The 21,844-nt window shown below is 41.1% G+C and overlaps 1 protein-coding gene across 2 annotated transcripts in view; it reads right to left on the bottom strand.

Annotated features, from left to right (window-relative positions):
* CYFIP1 (cytoplasmic FMR1 interacting protein 1) overlaps nucleotides 1-21,844 on the bottom strand; it is a 129,641-nt gene that overhangs the window by 92,349 nt on the left and 15,448 nt on the right. For both annotated transcript variants that reach the window (XM_040336300.1, XM_040336299.1), the window contains exons 2-5: nucleotides 7,623-7,746; nucleotides 4,260-4,349; nucleotides 1,713-1,790; nucleotides 311-412 (exon numbers count right to left, since the gene is read on the bottom strand). In XM_040336300.1, the coding sequence (XP_040192234.1) occupies nucleotides 311-412; nucleotides 1,713-1,790; nucleotides 4,260-4,349; nucleotides 7,623-7,739 (387 nt within the window). In that variant the 5' untranslated portion in view covers nucleotides 7,740-7,746. The remainder of the gene's footprint in view (nucleotides 1-310; nucleotides 413-1,712; nucleotides 1,791-4,259; nucleotides 4,350-7,622; nucleotides 7,747-21,844) is intronic.

Here is a 21,844-nt window from a genome sequence, read left to right as displayed (position 1 = left end):
TTTTTTTTTTTTTTAATAAGATCAGGGCACAACAGTTCTCCTTTAATAGGGATTACTCTTGCTTGCTGTTATTAGCAAGGCATAGATTACTATTGCAGTCATTTATGCTGCTGGCCCAGTTTAAGTTTGGCCACCAGAACTCGGGGAACTTTCAATGATGCCTAAAATAACATGACTAAAAGGACATCACTGGTATTTCCAACGTAACCACAATGGAGAAGCTGGAAGTGCTAGAGGTTTTAAAACCGTCCCAGAGATTAAAGATTGAAAGCTACAAATATGGCAATTAAAGTAGCATAAAAACAAGTACCTGAAAATACATGAAATTCATCAGCTTGTTGACCTCTGGTTCCAATACTTCCACTGTCTTCTCATAGATTTCCACTCGATTAGGCTGTTCATTACATTTCACCTACATGGAAAGAAAAGAATTACAAATGTGTTTTTTATTGACCAATATATAAAAATAACAAACATAACAAGCATATTATGACTGCTACTGAACAAATGCACAACAACCTGGTTAATTACAAAAATGTGTATATATATGTATGTATGTATGTATGTATGTATGTATGTATGTATGTATGTATGTATGTATGTATGTATGTATATATATATATATATACACACACATACATATACACACACACACACACACACACACACACACACACACACACACACACACACATATATATATATATATATATAAGGACAAGAATGACCACGTCACTGTATCCAACAGCCATTGATTAAATGCGTCTAAAAAAAAAATAAACGCAGCTTAAGCCACTGATCAGTAGAGAATGATTTACCGCAGTCTTAAGTGTGCAAACAAGCCTCTCCAATGGTGTAAACTTAAATCTACCCGTTTTTCATGGCAGGGATATAAATGAAAGGACCCATCCACTGCATTTTTTAGGCTGCGGGGGGGGGCATCGGGGGTAAAGCAACGCTATTTTTAGCGGCTCTTTACTGTAATTTTTGCGTCGGTTTTCAGCCACTAGCGAGGCGATTTTAACCCCTTTGCCGGCGGTGGTGTCCATAGATTTCAATGGGTAGGGCCGCTTTAGGAGCGGTGTAAAACACTCCTACAGTGCTGCAAAGATTTTTAGCGCTATAGTGCCTGCAAAGCGCCTCAGTGTGAAAGCAGCCTTAGATTAGAGACAATGTATTATGGTTTAATAAATATTTCTATTCTCTCAATTATGTTTTTTTTAATCTGGCAAATGCAGCCAGCAAGATTTGTTCTTTATAAATCTCATAGCTCAAAAGGTAAAATGCACACACACACCTTATTCAAATCATAGTGCTCTATGAATCCTTTGTTTAAACCGGGGCAAGCAAGTCACTGAGAATAATGGTACAAAAGGTATGTTCTACCCTGGAAATGCCAGCACAGCAAAGAGTCAGAAACAGAAACCCTAAACACTGGATGGGAGTCACAACAGCAAAGAGAAGCCAAGACAGGTTCCCTTTAAATTAACTGTACCTCAGACAGCCAATATATTGTCAATGTTTGAATACAAGAATGCATGTTAATGAAAGAGATTGTGTCTGTTCTTTAACCTATCTCGCCTGTCCATTGCTCTTGTAATTTTCACATCCTCAATCATTTTACACATCCAGCACTGCACTAAAACAATCTTAAAAAAATATTCTGACCTGGCATGTGATATGTGGCATAGAAGCATGGTTTATGTCATTACCTGCGGTATAGCCCTGGAGCAGCTTCTCCATGTGTACAGCATAATTGCATACTCTTGTCCTTCTTCCAACATTTCATTCTATAAAAGCCCAAAAGTTAATTAATACAGTATTTCTTTCACCAGTCCACTGACAAAATGCTTTAATTTCATGTTTTTTTTTTTTAATAAACACCAACACAAGGTAAGCTGCAATTATTTTTCATATAATTATAAAAATAAGTGAACAAACTTACAGGGAGTAACCTTACCCCTGGTCAGTTGCCCTCTCACTCATTAGTATAGCGAGGTTCAACATAATGACAGAAAGGTCTTTCAATACAAGGACCATTAATGTGAGCCTCTAGGGCTTTTACTAGACCGTAAAAAATTAAATTTAGCCTACAAAAATCGCTTTATTGAAAAATCTATTAGAAAGCAAACATAAAAAACTAAAAATGCAATTAATTTTTATCCCCAAACATTGTCCAGGTATCACTTAAGCCTGAATTAGAACATGACCATTATTCCAGAATGTCTGATGTGTTATGCCGCGTACACATGATCATTTTTCGGGTTGTAAAAAAACGAAGTTTTTCAGCCTCTAGAAAAAACAATGTTTTTTATAACTTCATCATTATAACGACCTTGCCTTCACACGATAGTGAAAACAAAATGCTCTAGTAAAGCGCGGTGACGTACAACACGTACGACGGCACTATAAAAGGGGAAGTTCCATTTGGATGGCGCCACCCTTTGGGCTGCTTTTTGTGATTTTGTGTTAGTAAAAGTTTGGTGAGAGACGATTCGTGTTTTTCTGTCTGTTACAGCGTGATAAATGTGCTTACGCTATTACGAACGCTAGTTTTACCAGAACGGGCGCTCCCGTCTCATAACTTGCTTTTGAGCATGCGCAGGTTTTTCATGTCGTTAAAGCCCACACACGATAATTTTTTACAACCTGAAAAACAACATTGTTTAAAACGTTGTGAAAAAATAGAGCACGTTCGAATAAATTTTTTTCGTTTTTTCAGAACCCGAAAAATGCTCTGAAGCCCACACACGATCGTTTTAAATGACATTTAAAAAAAACGTTTTTTTACAACCCGAAAAATGATTGTGTGTACGCGGCATAAGAGTCGGTTAATTCTCTGCTTACTTTCTAGAAAAATGTCAGCAACAACAATGTTAGCATTGTTTCCCAACTAAACATGAATACAGATAAAGCCATTGCTTAAAACAAAACATTTCAAATCACTGACTTATATATTGCCAACACAGTCATAAAACCAGGTCCATTTTGCTTGCCACCCTCTAACCATTCCAGTCAGCAATTATGTACTGCCGCAACAGACATAAAATTCAGAAATTACAAAGATCACTGGAAAATATACCAAATTCTCTGACAGATGAGGCATTTCACTAATGTGTTTAACTGCTGTAGATTTAACAGTTTGCTTGGAGTTCATCTTTAACTATTTCCTGCCCGTATGAGGTGGTGGACTTTAATGGTCTATATTTGGATGATGCTTGCAGCTACAGGCATCATCTAGATACATTTTGTTTTCAGAAGGTGATTCCTACACTGTAAAATCCATCCTAGCGGCCAATTAGCTGCTGCATGGCTTCTACAGGCAGCAGGAGGGGCATCCCGCCACCTGCAACAGCTCATGGGCGCCTTTCTGGGCTCCCCCATTTAATTGGTAAGCTGGAGATCCAATCCAGCGGCGGGTTATCACAGAGCTGGCCAAAGACAGGATGGTCCCCGGCCATTTCTGACCCTGGGAGGCCAGAAGCGAATGCATACTAAGGTTGCGCCCGCATATGTAAAAAAACAGTGTTTGCACCACATGTGATTTCACCTGCGTGCACAAATGGTTAAGCGTGACATGTTAGATATCTGTTTACTCAGAGTAACATCATCTTTTATATTTTACAAACAAAAAATGGGTTATGTATTGTGTTTTTTGCATTTAAAATTCAGAAAATGTTATTTCCCCCCAAAAAAAATGTAGTTTGAAAAATCGCTGCGCAAATACCATGTGACAAATTGCAACAACAATTTTATTCTCTAGGCTCTCTGTTAAAAAAAAAAAAAAAACACATCATGTTTGGGGGCTATGAGTAATTTTCTAGCAAAAAACACGTATACGTAGCGTAGGTGAGAAATGTCAGAACTGACCTGGGTGGGAAGTATCTGTCCTGGAATGTCTAGCAGGTTAAAGTGGATCTTCATGAAAAAATATTAAGTTAGGAAACAGGCAGGATTTTTAATGCTGAAAAGACATTCTGCATCTCTTCTGCAATACCTGCCTGTCCACCCTTGTACACGCAGTTGTGCACACACAGCTCATTGTACCATTTGGTATGTCGAGATGAAAAATTCCACGCAGGAGTGACACCATCTCAGGCCAGCCCAGCCAATGAAAGAAGCCAGTGAGCCAGCTGCCTGAAGATCTCAGTGGCCAGCTGGGAGCTTCAGGAGTAAAGAATGTTATAGCTCTGGTTTGAACATTCAAAGTAACAGATAAACAATAGAAAATAAATAAAAAAGCCAGAGCTCTTGCTTACCATACTAGAATGGACAGTTGCTTGTTCAATGTATCTTGCAATGCCAGTGACAAAGGCATTTCTGTCTTCAAAGTTAGTGTTAAAATTTGGCTGTCAATTTACAAAACACAAATATATACAACATTAAGCATTTTGTTCATTACTGGGACATGAGTTACAAAAAAGAACTACCCTAAGAACATGCAATAAAACAAAAAATAAATAAAAAAACACACACTTCATTTATCAAAGGAGTGAATTTTGATCTGCACATGATGTCCGTTAATGCAACCCAACCATTCATATTTACATTATTTTTAAAAACCTACGTTTAGTAAAAAAAAAAAAAAAAATCAGCATAAGGGACATCACAATCAGTAAGTATCCTTTATGTTGCTGGCTACTGCTTTATTTGAAATCTTCTGTCTCATTATTCCCCCTGTCACTGTAATCTACCATTGAGGAGGGGGTTGATAGAGCTGGGGGGCCTGTCATACGCACTCATCAAAAGTGCCATTCATAGAAGCTGTACTAGAGATTCTAAGAATCAAAAAAGAAAAACACAATCTATGAATGGAGGAGTCAGACCTTTCTTTAATCTGCCCCTCCTCCACTCATAGATCACATTTCATTCACAGAAGCCAAGGGCACAGTTTCTATGAATGGAGCAGGGGACAGATAATTTAGCAATACTCTGAACATTTGAGTATATAGGAAAGGTCCCCTCAGATCTATTAACCTCCGCCGCACCAGAAGATTGCTGCGACAGGGGTGGTGGGGTGGGGAAAAATCAGACTACGAAACATTTCCACTAAAGCAGCAACACAAATTATTCATGACACAAATTGTAAGTAATGTCCCTTGTGCTCATTTTTTTTTCTCTTTTTACTAAACTTAGGCTTTAAAAGGGGAAGGCTGTCCAAAGCTCTTTGGGCTTTACTTCTCCTGTGGATCACAGGAGTGCAATCAGTTATGAACTCCTGTGACCCAGATACAGATGACAGCGGGCTAAAATCCGCTGTCAGCTGACGTCACAGAGCTGGTCCAGGCTCTGCCGGGACCTGACTGGCAGCTGGCTCAGCATCTCAGCGTGCCGTTGAGAGCCTGAGCCAGCCATTCACACCCCCTCTCCAGTCTGGCGCTCCAGTGAGTGCTGGAGGGGCAGGGCAGCGACAGTCACCTCACTGTGTTCAGAGCATTCCAGAGAACCGAGAACTTTGATTACTCCGTTCTCGGTGCAGAGCAGCAAGAAACAGCTGCAGCATCGGACCAATGCTGCAGCTATCTTGGCGAGTATGTATTTATGAAGCACTTACATTGTGGGGACTAATTTCTACTATATTTTTCTATATACAATTTTTAATATATGTTCATATGAACTCCGTTTTTTATTGTTTTACAAAATGTAAGTGTTTATGCACTGTATGATCAGTATTGGTTTTACATATGAAGCTATATTTGTTACCAATTTTTTATTTATTGTCAACAAATTACAAATAACACGGGTTCTAGAAATAGCAGTGCATCTAAAATAATGTGAGACTGTACGTACACACACATATACACATTATATATATATATATATATATATATATATATATATATATATATATATATATATATATATATATAGCAATCGTCAAGTGGTTAAAAGGGTACCCTTAATAGCGAGAGGCTACCAGGAACAAAGGAATAGCTAAATTAACCACTTAAGACCCAAATCATTATGCAGGTTAAGGACCCTGCCCCTTTTTGTGATTCGGCACTGCATCGCTTTAACTGACAATTGCGCAGTTGTGCGACATGGCTCTCAAACAAAATTGGCGTCCTTTTTTTCCCCACAAATAGAGCTTTCTTTTGGTGGTATTTGATCACCTTTGCGTTGTTGTTTTTTGCGCTATAAACAAAAAGAGCGCAAATTTTGAAAAAAATGCAATATTTTTGACTTTTTTTCTAGAATAAATATCCCCAAAAAAAGATATAAAAAAAAGTTTTCCTCAGTTTAGGCCGATACGCATTCTTCTACATATTTTTGGTAAAAAAATAAAAAATAAAAATCGCAATAATAGTTTATCGATTGGTTTGCGCAAAATTTACAGCGATTAAAAAATAGGGCATAGTTCTATGAAATTTTTTTAAATATTTTTTTTTAGTACCAATGGCGGTGATCAACGATTTTTTTCGTGAATGCGACATTATGGCGGACATATCGGACAATTTTGACACATTTTTGGGACCATTGTCATTTTCACAGCGAAAAGTGCTATAAAAATGCACCAATTACTGGGAAAATTACAATTGCAGTTGATGAGTTAACCACTAGGGGGCGCTGTAGGGGTTAAGTGTGACCTGAGTGAGTGAGAAACGTATATAGCACAACACATGCGAACTGAATCGCCTCTGGGCGCTTCGTATCCTTTCCCTACTTTTGCCCTCAGAAAAGATGGGTTTTTTTCTGAAGGGCAGGCGATTCACCTCCAACCGGATGCTGGTTGGTAGAGCGTTCCATAGTCTAGATCAGTGTTTCTCAACTCCAGTCCTCGAGGCGCCCCAACAGGTCATGTTTTCAGGATTTCCCTCAGATGAAATGGCTGTGGTAATTACCAAGGCAGTGAAACTGATCAAATCACCTGTGCAAAGTAATGGAAAGCCTGAAAACATGACCTGTTGGTGCGCCTTGAGGACTGGGAGTTGAGAAACACTGGTCTAGATCCTTGGATTCCAAATCTTCGTTCTCCTTTGGACTTGTATCTGGCTTTGGGTATCTGGCGTAGATTTTGGTTGGTGGATCGCAGAACGCGATTGGGGTTGTGACATTTTAATTTTTCGCATAGATATTGGGGGGCATTTCCTTGAACACACTTATGTGTCAGACAGAGTGCCTTAAAAGTGATTCTATCTTTTACTGGCAACCAATGAAGGGATCTCAGTGAAGGTGAGATAGAAACACATATGAGGTCACCATGGGATTCAAACTGTAGGGGGGCGGGGCTGGACGTGTGACATCAGTGATCGTCTTTCCCTACATCAGGGAACAGACGATCACCGACATTGCCACAGTGAAGAACAGGGAAGGTGTGTTTATATACACACACACCTCTCCCCATTCTTCTGCTCCTGTAACCGATCGCGGGACACCAGCGGCGATCGGGTCCCACGGTCACGGAGCTTTGGCCTGGCGGCGCACGTGCGACCCACGGCTGGACACTTAAAGAGGACGTACCCATACGTGATTGTGCCCAGCCATGCCATTCTGCTGACGTTAATCGGCGTTAGGCGGTCCTTAAGTGGTTAACTTTGTAATTATTCATATAGGCTCAGATTTTTACATTTATTAGATGGCAGACCCTAGGTATACACCAAAACAGAATCTATAGGACATACCTGATACAACAGTGATGAGGGAGGTGGTTCAATGCAGGGTTGCTGGTCAGGCAAAGGCAGCTCCTCAAGCAGGTCAACATTAGACAAGGCATCTTCAAGTGTTACTTGGGTCGTCATTCTTATGCTGTAAGATCAAAGAGCAGATGTATCAGAGAACGCTTTAAAAAACACATTAGCCAAGCACAATGTAGAATAGAGAGAACAGATGTGTTATTAATATCAGAGGTCTTTTACATAAAAATGTATTTATTTGAAAATGTTAACTCCTACAGAGAAAAAAAAAAAAAAAAGAAGGATGGAAATATATATATATATATATATATACACACATACACATACACACACACACACATATATATACACATACACACACACACACACACGTCATGCAAAAACCTCAATTACAAATCAGAAATGACAAGTAAACATTTAACATTAGGCTACAAGCTGGACTTCACATTTATCATACTTAAAAGAATAACCCTTACAGTCATCTTTGATGAAATGCTTGTTATGGGTAGCACATAACCACCAATTATCAGTTAACAAGAACCGCTATGAACTACAACTATGTGGCATGTTTTTTACAAATATTCCATTCATGACTAATTCAGGGGGTGAAGAAGAGAGTGATGAAGACATCTATTCCAAATCAACTGTGGATGTCTTAGCAACAACAAAAACATGTGGTTATCACTTCCGCTTGAATCATATAAGCTACCTCGTTTTACATAATAAACATGTTCTGGGTGAAGGAAGTTTAATGCAGGCCAGAAAAGATATCCGTAACAATTTCTTTAGTAGGCTCTCTGTTACTTTGCTTGGGAACTGATAAACAGCAGCAAACCTCAATGACAACTAAACCAATTTAAAAAAAACTGCTTAAACCTGGCAACATTTTCTTCACAACTGTGCTTTAAAGTGGTTGTAAATCCTTACATATACCTAGTGAAAGGACTTTCCTCAGGTGATACCCAGAGATGAAACAAATCCTCCTACATAAGTTATAGCCATCTATCTGCAGTCCTCTATTAAAGCCAAAGTGCTGAATTTATAAGCTGGTTTCAGAGTTTGGGGAAAAAAAAGGGGGCGCAGAACACTCTGCAGAGCTCAGTGAGGAAAGCTCTGAGAGCTGATTGGAGGGAAGGGACACACCCACCTTCACACAGCATACAGAACTAAGGCTGTTAATCAACTGGAGGTCCCTCCCCTGTCACTTTTTTTCTCATGCCGATTGCAGAAGAATGAAGCAGTAGACAGAAATGTAAAGTGGTTGTAAACCCACTTAAACCCCCCCCATCCCAAAAAAAAACCCTGCAAGATGAGCTTGCATACTAGCTCATTACAAAATCACTTACCTTAGATCGAAGCCCCCACAGCGGCCCTCGTACACCTATCTGGCCAGCGCCGCAATGACATCGCTGTGATTGGCTGGGAGCCGCCGGTAATGGCATAGCTGAAGCAACGGCACGAGCATGCCATTGCTTCAGTGCGCATGTGCCAATGAAGTGGGCACATGCTGATACAGGGGATAGCTCCAGGTAAGCCTTACCTGTAGCAAAAAGTGGTTGTAAAGGGTTTACAACCACTTAATATGTTTAATTTAGACAAGTACACACTATAGAGGAATATGCTTTGTTCATATTTCATGTCTGAGGTTTACAACCACTTTAAATCTAAATGCAGTGTAAACCACTAGCTGATTAGCCGCCGTCATTCTACTGCGGCAGTTTGGCTCTCCTGCGCAAATCGCCGTAGCTGTACATCGGCCCTTTAAACAGCTATAGCAGGTGTGCTCCCACTGCACGGCAGGGGACCCGATGTATGTGGCCAGCAGGCCTGATGTCCGCCAGCCCCTAGAGCCAGAACAGGGATGTTCTGTCAGGAGGCAGATCGTCTGTTCCTACTAGTTAGGAACAGCAATCTGGCTCCTTCTCTAGTCAGTCACATCCACTTACAGTTAGAAACACACACAAGGGAACACAATTAACTCCTTGATCGCCCCCTAGTGTTAAAGCGGATAAAAATTGCAGATCGCCGGCATTACAAGTATTAAAAAAATAAAAATAAATATAGCCTATTTTGTAGACGCTATAACTTTTGCACAAACCAATATACGATTATAAATGTTTTTTTACCAAAAATATGTTAAATATGTATATATGTTAAAAAAAATTATAATATATATATATATATATATATATATATATATATATATATATATATATATATATATATATATATATATATATATATACACATATACATACATATACATATATATACATATACATATATACACATATATACACATACACACACATCTCTCTAAAAAAAAAAAACACACATCAATTTTGTTTGGGTACAGCATGACACGACAGTGGCAACTGTCAGTTAAAGCGACGCAGTGCCGTATCGCAAGAAATGGCCTGCTCATTAATGGGGCAAATCCTTCCAGGGCTGATTTAGCTCCACAACAGAGAAATGTTTGCTTTAGATTTAAAATGATAGAAACCACAGGGCTGACTTCACATCTATACTTTCTTAGCAATAAAAAAACATGGTGTGATTGAATCCTAAAATTGCCATGTAGTAAAACGGTTTTACCATCAAAGGCCAAATAAAGTGTTTTGTTAAAACAGTGCCAAAAATAAGAAGATCCTATAGTTGTCGTCATCGCAGGCACACTGTCCCTGGAAAAAATGGTGACACACCCTGCAGAAAAACTGAACAGAGCCAGCTGTGTAATGCTCCATATGTCCAGCTCTATTCTAGATCACACCCTGCAAAAGAGATAAAAACGGAACCAGCAACTTCCTGTAACATTGACAAGTTTGTAATCAGTCTGTAGCAGCATGCTATAAATATTATTTATATATTTGTTCCTCTTACCATAACAGAAAGCTCAGAGCCGGTTCACACTGGGGCGACTCGTCAGGCAGCTGAGTCGCGTCCCATTCTATGCAATAGAACCGTTCTAATAGACGTCACGCAAGCCGCTCCGACTTAGAAAAGGCTTCTTGTACGACTTTGGGGCCACTCGGGGCGATTTGCATTGACTTCTATACAGAAGTCATTTTGCTAATCGCCTCTGAAGTCGTCTTGCAGAGTCGCCCCCGAAGTCGTGCCGCCGCAGTGTGAACCGGCTTAGTGTCTGAAAGTAAGAGAGCCTAAAATGTTATAATAAACAAAGTAAAACACTAGGATGACTAAAGCCGATACACATTGCACACATAGTTTTTTTTTTCCCCAACCCAGTGGGCTAAATAAAAAAAATAACTAATTATTGTACCATCACAATCATCGTTGGTGCAGCGAACTCCCCTGCTGTGTCTTTGTGCCATTGTATTCTGACAGAGGGACTCCCCACTAGAATACACTAATCAGCGCTTACAGTCATTGGCTGCAAGCTCTGATCAGATGCTGGTTTTCCAGCATGCTCCTTCATCAAAAGACTGTCGATAGACCTGCTTGTCAGACAGCTGTACATAGTGATTGAAAGTCGGCAGGGTTCCAGCTCAGCCAGCCAATTTCCGGCCAGTGTGTACCCAGCTTAAAGTGTCACTAAACCAGTGTTTCTCAATTATTTTCGGTCATGCCCCCCCTAGGAAGAAGAAAACATTTCGGGGGCCCCCCGCGCGACTGTAAATAGTATCTTTTGTCTATAAAATTGTTATTGCTCTATACGGTTTTTAGGTGAACCTCCACTTTAAGCTGATAACTGCGCGTTGGTTTTTGATCACCTCTGCGTTTTATTTTTTTCCTTTTTTTTTCAACAAAAGATCAATTTTGACATTTTTTTTTTTTAAAGTTTTTTTTTTATAAACTGGCCCTCCTCATTGGAGTACAGGTGAGGTGGGAGGAGGGATGACACCTGTCAGCCTGCTGGATAAGGTGGAGGGGACGGGCGGCCTTACCTTTTCTTCAGCGCACTGTGTAAGGCGGCAGTCTGTCAGTCCCGTCCTGGTCCCGCCGTTAGAATTTGAACTGCATGCTTTACGCATGCATGCAACGGTGCCGCGCTACCACCTGACCACCTGACCTGAGACGCGGAGGAGGGAGGAAGAGAGGGCGTGCGTGCCAAGGGGACCAGACAGTGTCAGACACTTCGGGCGCGTCGGCGCCACCCCCCCCCCTCTGCAGCGCCGGGGTGCCGTGCAGATCAGCATCCCCACACACATCATTGCAAAGGCCGGCCCTGGCCGCCACTGGCTGGAAACGGGGGATAATTGCCAGGTCACACGAGCCCCCCTTTACGGAGCCTCGTGGCCCCCCAGGGGGGCTCGCCCCACTATTTGAGAAGCACTGCACTAAACCCACATTATAAAGAAGATCAATAAATGGTGTATTACATGCATTTCATAGTCAGTCACTATGAGATCCATTTTCTGCATTCTTCAAAAAAAAACAACAACAACCTGGTTGATCCTGCTGCTCTTTCTATCCCCCCCCCCCCCCATCTATCTGTTCAAGCCCCCATTTCAGATAGGGATTTTGCACCTGTGGTGGCAACTCTGCACATGCTCAGTTTTCAGCGAGTTACCATACTGAGCATTTTCACCCTAGCACATCTGAGCAGCCCATGTAACAATAGAGTCACACGTGGGTGTATACACAGTGGTTAAAGCAGGGGTTCACCCTAAAAACAATTTTCTAACATTACATTGAGCTCAGTCTCGACATTGACAGTATGCAGATTTTTTTTTTTGCTGTACATACCTCGTATAGCTATTTTCTTAGCCGGCTTCCGGGTAGTGAATCCCGCGGGAGTGGGCGTTCCTATGCAGCAGTTAGTGATTGACGTGATGACAAAAACTACTCCCCCCCCATCGCATAAGGAGCGTCACGAGTTGCCCAAAGAAGCCGAACGTCGGTGAGCAGGCGCCGTATACGCTCCTTATGCGACGGGAGGGTAGTTTTTGTCATCAAGTCAATCACTAACTGCTGCATAGGAACGCCCACTCCCGCGGGATTCACTACCTGGAAGCCAGCTTAGAAAATAGCTATACGAGGTATGTACAGAAAAAAAAAAAAAAAAAAAAAAATCGGCATACTGTCAATGTCAAGACTGAGCTCAATGTAATGTTAGAAAATTGTTTTTAGGGTGAACCCCTGCTTTAATGACAGCCCACTCCCTTCCTCCTGCTCCATGCTCACTAACCAGCTTAACACAATGGGGGCTGGATATTGTAGATTAATGGAGCCTTCACCTCCCTCTTATTCTAAGACACTGGCTGGAGGGGCGCGACAACCTGTGACTGGCAGAAATCCGCACACACAATGTAATTGCCACAAAATAATAAAGGAGTTTATAACCATGGGCAAACTAATTATTAGCACTGCATCCATTGATTAGATAGGTAGAGGAATGAGGTGTAAAATATTTTCCTTCATTAGGTAACAATCACAACACCTGAGCCTTTGTGCAAAAAAATCACCAAAGAGGTGGAGGAGATGACCTGGTCGAGGTCCTCTCCTGATAACGCCTTTCTAAGAGGTGGAGAGAGGTTATCGCTACAAAAGAATGTTGAACTTATAATTAAACCAGCTGACAAGGGTGGAAACCTTGTGGTAATGGATCATATCAGTTATGAATAAATGTGTCAATGTATTCTCCAAAATCAAGAATGGTATAGACATAGGCGTGCACACAGGGTGTGGCAGGTGTGCCCAGGCACACCCTAATCCCCCTGTGCAGCACATATTCCCCCTACTGCCCTGGCTCCCATCTTTCCCCCGCAGACCTGCCAGCTTCCCTCCTCTCCTATTGGCTGTTGCTGCTGGGATGTTTTAGGAGGGAGGAAGGGGCCAATAAATATGTAATTTACCGGCCCCTTTCCTTTCTGAATGAACATGGTGAGTGATCGGTAGTGTGTGTTTGGGCTTTGGGGTGCACACCCTAATGCAATAGGCGGAGCACACCTATGGGTATAGACCAATCTCTCGAATGGCTATTGAATCCTATTGTAATGAATATAGAATTATTATTATTGCTAAAGCCTACTCTAAAAATAATCTTGTTGATAAACCTGGACCTTTCCTAATGTCCAGGAACCCAAAGTGCCAACTTTCTATGCCCTACCTAAAGTTTATAAGTCTTTAACTCATCCTCCTGGTCATCCCATCATCTCCAGATGTGGGTGTCTAACTGATAACGCGAGTAGTTTAATTGACACATACTGGCTTGTCACTATCGATATGGAGAGCCTCTACAAGGTGATCCCACATGAGTTAGGAGTACGAGTTGTGGCCGATCACCTGCGTGAACAGGGCCAGACTGACTACAAATATATTTTATTTTGTAAATTTTGAAGTTTATCATCACGAGAAATGTTTTTTATGTTTGGCCTCTCCCACTAACTCCAGATGCAGGGGGTAGCGATGGGGACACATTGTGCCCCATCGTATGTCAACCTGTACCTGGGGGGGTGGGAGAGGAACCTATTTGCAAGGGAGTATATCAGTAATCATCTAGAACATGTAGTTACTTTCCATGGATTTAGCGATGATATATTAATGATATGGTCAGGTACTCATCAATAATTTATCGAATTTATGAATATCATAGGCATGAATGATTATAACCTCAAAATGCAAACAGAAATCCATAATTATTTTTTTTTGAATATCAAGATCTTTGTAGAACCCGATGGCTCTCTGGGTACCTCCTTGTTTAGGAAGCCATCGCATAGCAATGCTATTTTGCATGCCTCTAGTTCTCATCCCCAATCTTTGGTAAATAGCATTCCCTACAGCCAATACCTCAGGTTAAGGCGCAACTGCAGTAGGAATGAGGATTTCCAAATTGAGGCCAACTCTTTATATTCACAAAAGAGTTGTAAACTGCACCATGGCGTAGTTTACAACCATTTTGTTTATATCGGTTTATGTGTGTGTTCCACTATAAGCTGCTGCCTATATCATGCTTATTTTGTCTAGCACGGTTTACTTTTCCCCCCTCTTTATATTCACATTTATGTGAGAGAGATTATTTGAAGGAGGATACAGATTGATTACAGAATGATTATTTCAAGAGAATTGGGAAAGCAATACTGTCGTCGAATTGAATGTGCACACGTATGTAGCAAATTATTTTGTATTGAAGTATAACCTCTAAAAAGCAGTGAATAAATGAGTGTGTATACTATAAAATGTTGATGTGATGAGAGAATATGAAGACTTGTACCTCTAGTGGACAGCATCCCCTGAAGAAGCCCAGAATATAGTTACATAGAATATGAGCGAAACATGTTGGGAACTCCATTCTAAAGTGCTGTATCCATAAAAGTGTATTGAAACGTACTTGCCATAATTGTTTAAAAATGTTTTATTCGGTCCTTAAATAAAATGTTATACTATACCTTGAGATCCCTTTTTTTGCACCTTAAAAAAATTCCATAAAATTCCTCAATAGCCACAAAATAATAAAAATGTTATTTAAAAAAAATATATATTTGTATGACAATCTAAAACAGTTCATTGATATTTATTTTTACTCTGTATTCCAAAGGCTGTTTTTTCAAATACGAAGAATGTACGTAAAATGTGTTATTTTTTCTATTAAAATAATTACAATGGGCCATATTCTGAGTAAATCTCCGCTAGCTTCGCTTAGGGCACTTACACTCCGCTGTCCCAACTTACTGGAGCAGGTGTTGTATTCCCCAACCACTTGCTCCATAAGTTGGGACAGCGGAGTGTAAGTGTCCCGGCGTAGCCTGGCGGATCTCCAAGGGGGCGGCTTCTATTCAAATGAAGCGCGCCCCCGATACAAAAGAACTGGGCATGCGCCGGGCTGCAAAAAGCCCAGTGCGCATGCTCCAGTTCTCGGCGGAAAACGTCAATGACGCCGACGTGTGCGTCATTGACGTAAAGTCGTATTCAAGAACGACTTACGTAAACGACGTATCCGACGAAAAAACACGACGGGGACCCGACGCCATCCGTAACATGGCCTACGCGAGACTTGCGGAAACTTACCCCTCATATAGCAGGGGTAAGTTTCCGCTTACGCAAACGACGTTAGCGACGGTTACGCGACGCGAACTCGTTCGTGAATCGGCGTAGAAGGATCATTTGCATACGCAAATGACTCCTTCACTTAAATGCCATCTAGCGGCGGCCGGCGTCATTGCATTTAAGATCCGCCAGTGTAAGTGACTTACAGATGGCGGATCTTAAGTGTATCTATGCAAAACTGATTCTGAGAATCAGGAGCATAGATACACGGGTCAAAAAAGGGAGTTACGATGGAGTATCCTGAGTTACTCCATCGTAACTTTACTCAGAATATGGCCCAATGTCATTATCCACATACAGAAATATAAGGGACAATGTGAATGAAACAGTGTGTGTTTAGTATCACTTTAATAATGTTTTCTGCTGGATTAGAGCAAAAGGCAGATATTTGCACCAGTTAAAGCTCAGAAAAATGTCAGATGTCAAGAACCTTATAATTTAGTCCAGTCTGTTACACCCAACCATAAGCTCCTTTAGGCCCCTTTCACACAATATGTGCGATCGGGTCCAATTGTACGTTTTTCAGCCGGATCCTCCATTCTCCTCTATGAGCAGTCGATTTAAACAGACTTGCGTCCGTTTACACCAGACTACCTCCAATCGACCTAATAAAAACTAAAAGGGAAGGGGGTCCGTTCTCCTCCATCTGGCCAGATCAGACTGGAGGGCAGTCGGCTGTAAAAACACACAGCCTGTTCATTTAAATCCAGCTGCCCATAGAGCAAGCAGGCTGTGTCCGCACAACATAAATGGAGCAGACACAGACCTGTCATCTGGAGGCTCTGCTCAGATCAAGCAGGGGAACAGAGGATGGATCCCCGGCTGAGAAATACAAATCCGGCCCATGTGAAAGGAGCCTAACAGAAGGTAATATAAAACCACAACCAGCTGCCAAGGTTAAGCAAAGGTGAGCTTCAGAAAGTATTATGTACTGAATGCGAAGTTTGGAATGAAATAAGAGGGTCTCTAAATACTAAGGCCTCCTGCACAGGGACAAAAAATAAAAATAAAAAAACTGCTGCATTTGTAGCCGGGTAGCTTTGTGGTGTATTGTGATCTATTGAAAGTTGCTCACAATTGTGTAAAGATCATTCATGCAGCAAAGCGTTCAGAGCCATAAAAATAAAAACATATGAACAAATACACACACAAAAAAAAAAAAAAAACACAGACTGCTAGAAGCGGATAAAAAAACGATTTTATGCATATATACATGTACACATAAGTGAAGTCTTTATGGTACATAACGTATGTTTATTTTTACTGCCAGCAAGATCCTGCTTATACACATCAGTAAATTAAAGGAGAAGTACAGCCAAAGTTTATTTGGCTGTACTTCTGGTGTGGGTCCTCTTCCACAACGACATCACGGAGCGCATGGATGTTAGAGACCTTGCGCTCCTCCACCTACCGTTTGAGGATGCCCCACAGATGCTCAATAGGGTTTAGGTCTGGAGACATGCTTGGCCAGTCCATCACCTTTACACTCAGTTTCTTTAGCAAGGCAGTGGTCGTCTTGGAGGTGTGTTTGGGGTTGTTATGTTGGAATAATGCCCTGCGGCCCAGTCTTCTAAGGGAGGGGGATCATGCCCTTATTCAGTATGTCACAGTACATGTTGGCATTCATGGTTCCCTCAATGAACTGTAGCTCCCCAAATCCGGCAGCACTCATGCAGCCCCAAAACATGACACTCCCACCACCAGGGGACAGCAAATATACACCGTTATACAAGCTGTACACTCACTACTTTACATTGTAGCAAAGTGTAATTTCTTCGGTGTTGTCACATGAAAAGATATAATAAAATATTTACAAAGATGTGAAGGGTGTACTCACTTTTGTGAGATACTGTATATACATACACACACACACACACACACACACACACTCTATATACACTGTGTGCACAATTATTAGGCAAGTGAGTATTTTGACCAAATCATAATTTTTACGCATATTGTCCAACTCCAAGCTGTACAAACCTAAATTGCTTATTAAATGTATTGTGGTTGTAAACGTAAAAAAAATAAGAAAAATGCATAATAAGCTAGTATGCACCGCATACTAGCTCATTATGAAATACTTACCTTAGATCAAAGTGGTTGCAGCAGCCCCAAACACTGCTGTGACTGGAGACATGTCTCCCGGAGTTTTTTCTGAGTACAAGGGTTCAGGCGCTGTGATTGGCCAGAGCCGCGATGACGTTCCTACCGCGCACGTGTGAGTGAGCCGCCGGTCACGGCACGAGCAAGCAGTTTTAGTGAACATGCGTCAATGAAGTCGGCGCAAGTGTATATGGTAAATATCTCCTAAACCATGCAGGTTTAGGAGATATTTACAGTACCTATAGGTAAGCCTCATTATAGGCTTACCTGTAGGTACAAGTGGTGTAACAGGGTTTACAAACACTTTAAGCATATCTAGAAAAGGGTTGTGCAACTAGTATTCTTGGTGTTGCCCCATGGGACTTTTTAGGCAGAATTTTTTTTTCAAAAGAGTAAATATATGTTACAAAAAACGCACATAAAGTGCTAATTTTATTTTAACAAAAAAAAAAATAATAATTATTATTATTATATGCATAGAAAAGTACAACACTCATTTAAAATGAAATTAAATTAAATCACTCATACTGAAGTAAAGATATCAACTCAGAAGCTTACAGTTCGCTACCCACATGCAATTTGGGGTCAAGCAAATGTCCCTACAAACTTACGTATCTGGGGGAAAAAAAATTCTGCCTAAAAAGTCCCATGGGAAAACCCCAAGTGTACTAGTTGCACAACCCTTTTCTATGTATTATAGGGATGTCGGCAGTTCTCTACACATTTTCCAGAACTCACACCTCCATTTTTTTTTTTTTACAACATATCAGTTGATGTGTATTTGTGTAATGAAAGAGGGCGTGACCTAAGGAGATCAACACCCTGTATCAGTGTTGGCGAACCTTGGCACCCTCAGATGTTCTGGAACTACATTTCTCACGATGTTCAACTATACTGCAGAGAGCAAGAGCACCATGGGTAATGTAGTTCCAAAACATCTGGGGGTGCCAGGGTTCGCCATCACTGCCCTATATAAAAGGTGTGCATAATTATTAGGTAGCTTACTCAGGCAAAATGGACCAAAGAGATTTGACTCCCTCTGAAAAGTAAAAAAAAATTTAAAAAAAAAGTCTCTTGAAATTGTTAAGATATTGGGGCGTGATCACAGAACCATCAAACGTTGTGTTGCAAATGGTCAACTGGGATGCAAGGAACGTGTTGAGAAAACAACAACAACAACAACAACAACAACAACATTTACTGCCAATGATTTTATAAGAATTAAAACATGAAGCTACCAGGAACCCATTATCCTCCAGTGCCGTCATATTCCAGAACTGCAACCTACCTGAAGTGCCCAGAAGTACAAGGTGTTCTGTGCTCAGAGATATGGCAAGGTAAGGAAAGCTGAAACCAGACCACCACTGAACAAGACACTTGAGTTGAAACGTTAGGCGGGGCCAAGAAATATTTGAAGACAGGTTTTATGGACTGATGAGATGAGAGACTCTTGATAGACCAGATAGATCGGCCAGTGGCTGGATCAGAAACAGGTACAGAGCTCCACTTCCACTCAGATGCTTTTTCGGGTTTAAGATGGACACCTTCTTCAAGCAGTGGTACAGGAAAAAGTCTGCATCTTTCAAGAAGACCATGATATTTTTTGACCATGATATTTATGCAGGACAATGCTCCATCGCATGCATTAATGCACTCCACTGCAAGACTAGCCAGTAAAGGCCTTAAAGATGAAAGAATAATGGCATGGCCCCCTTTCTCATCTGACCTAAACCCTATTGAGGCCCTTCTTAAAAACAGGAGATTTACGGTGAAGGAAAACAATACACCTCTCTGAACAATGTCTGGGAGGCTGCGGTCGCTGCTGCACAAAAAGTTGATTGTCAACAGATCAAGAAAATTACAGACTCAATGAATGGAAGGCTTAGGACTTCTTGAAAAGAAGGATGGTTGTATTGGTCACCGATTTTTTTTATTTTTTTTTGGAAATGTTATTTGTAAATTGAGTTGTTGGTTTTTCTCACTTTAACAGATGAAAACAAACAAGCGAGATGGGGAAATGTTTTTCATTAAGAGCCGGTTCACACAGGGCGCGACTCGTCAGGCAACTTAGCCGCCTGACAAGTCGCGCTCTGTACAATGGAACCATTCTAATGGAAGCGACTCTGGTCGCTCCGACTTAGAAAAAGGTTCCTGTACGACTTTGGGACGACTTCAGGGCGACTTGTATCGACTTCAATACAGAAGTCATTTTGCACGTTGCCTCTGAAGTCGTGTGCAGATCGCCTTGCTGAGTCGCTGTGCAATTCGTGCTGTCCCTGTGTGAACTGGCTCTTAGGCTTCATGTACACTGCTGCTGGTAAACGGATGTTTAAGAGCAGTTTGGCGCCTTCTTCAGCTGCCCCTGAACTCTCCTCTATTGTATCTTATCAGTACATGTACACAGGGTCATTTATAAACGTTTCTAGGCAGTTGAGTTGAGAAGCATTTTTTTGGAAAGCAAAATTGCATTCCAAACGGATGTTCGAAGGCATTTAAAACACTAAATGCCTGTAACAGCTCGTAAACGGGGTAAATCACGATTAGCCACTTTACAGGCGTTTTTAATGAACGATATTTTTGACTATTAAAAACTTAAAAAAAAAACACTCCTAAACATTGTTTACCATCTGTAAAGTTAAATTGTTTAAGGGAGGTTTTAAAATGTCCCGTGTACATTAAGAGGAGTTGTAAAGGTAAAAAAATGTTTCCCCTAAATAGCTTCCTTTACCTTAGTGCAGTCCTCCTTCACTTACCTCATCCTTCCATTTTGCTTTTAAATGTCCTTATTTCTTCTGAGAAATCCTCACTTCCTGTTCTTCTGTCTAACTACACACAGTAATGCAAGGTTTTCTACCTGGTGTGGAGAAAGCCTCTTGAGGGGGGAGGGGGTGAGCAGGAGTGTCAGGACGCTCACTAACACACAGCTCCTTTCTCTATCTGCAAATTAGAGAATGTCCCGAATCTCCTGCTCGCCCCCTCCCCCTTCAAGAGGCTTTCTCCACACCAGGGTGAAAGCCTGGCATTACTGTGTGGAGTTACAGACAGAAGAACAGGAAGTGAGGATTTCTCAGAAGAAATAAGGACATTTAAAAGCAAAATCAAAGGATGAGGTAAGTGAAGGAGGACTGCACTAAGGTAAAGGAAGCTATTTAGGGAAACATTTTTTTTACCTTTACAACCCCCTTAAGCTTGATACACTCTATGCAATTTTCTATAGGTCATTTCCTTTGGATTTACCAAAACCAAATAATCTGAGGTCTAACCTTAAGAGTTTCAATTGTTATACAATCAGACAGGCCCTTGCACTACATGGTTTTGGTAAAAGAAAAATCAGACAAAAGTTGTATAGTGTGTATGGGGTCTTAGTTGCATAATAAATCTGCACACTATGGCCCTTTTTACACCAGCGGACCAATTGGACCTAATTGAACCACCCATTGTTCTCTATCGGGGCAGCAAACGTCAGTGGACATGTGTCCGCTGTTACTTGCCGTCATCCAATCCCATCCTTCTGTTTTGATCGGGATGCGAACACGGACCCGTCATTCACCATTCATGCTCAGCGGGCATCAGCGGAAAGATCCCCCACTGAGCAAGGGGATCAGCTTGGACATACTCCACCCAATGTGAAAGAGCCCTAATAGTTGCCCAATAATTGTGAACACACAGATATTCTCCCAAGAAAGCCAAAACCTCACTTTTACATTCTTAAATATTCAGGTTTCAGGCTTAGTAACATTTTGGATTGACCGAGAGCACTGTAGTTGTTTAATAAGGAAATTAATCCTTAAATACAACTTGACTAAAAATTGTGCACACAGTGGGGGTTATTTACTAAAGGAAAATCCACTTTGCACTGCAAGTGCACTTGGAAGTGCTGTAGATCCGAGGGGAACATGCAAGGAAAATAAACAAAATTTTAGCTTGCAAATGATTGGATGATAAAATCAGCAGAGCTTCCCTTCATTTCAGATCTTCCCCTCAGATTTACAGCGACTGCACTTCCAAGTGCACTTGCAGTGCAAAGTGGATTTGCCTTTCGTAATTAACCCCCAATATGTATACACACATATATACGTACGTACGTAGTGACCACA

This window comes from Rana temporaria, chromosome 2 (assembly GCF_905171775.1).
Source record: "Rana temporaria chromosome 2, aRanTem1.1, whole genome shotgun sequence".
NCBI classification, from domain to species: domain Eukaryota; kingdom Metazoa; phylum Chordata; class Amphibia; order Anura; family Ranidae; genus Rana; species Rana temporaria.
The sequence above is the reverse complement of the archived record's forward strand: the minus strand, read 5'-3'. Positions and strand labels throughout refer to the sequence as shown.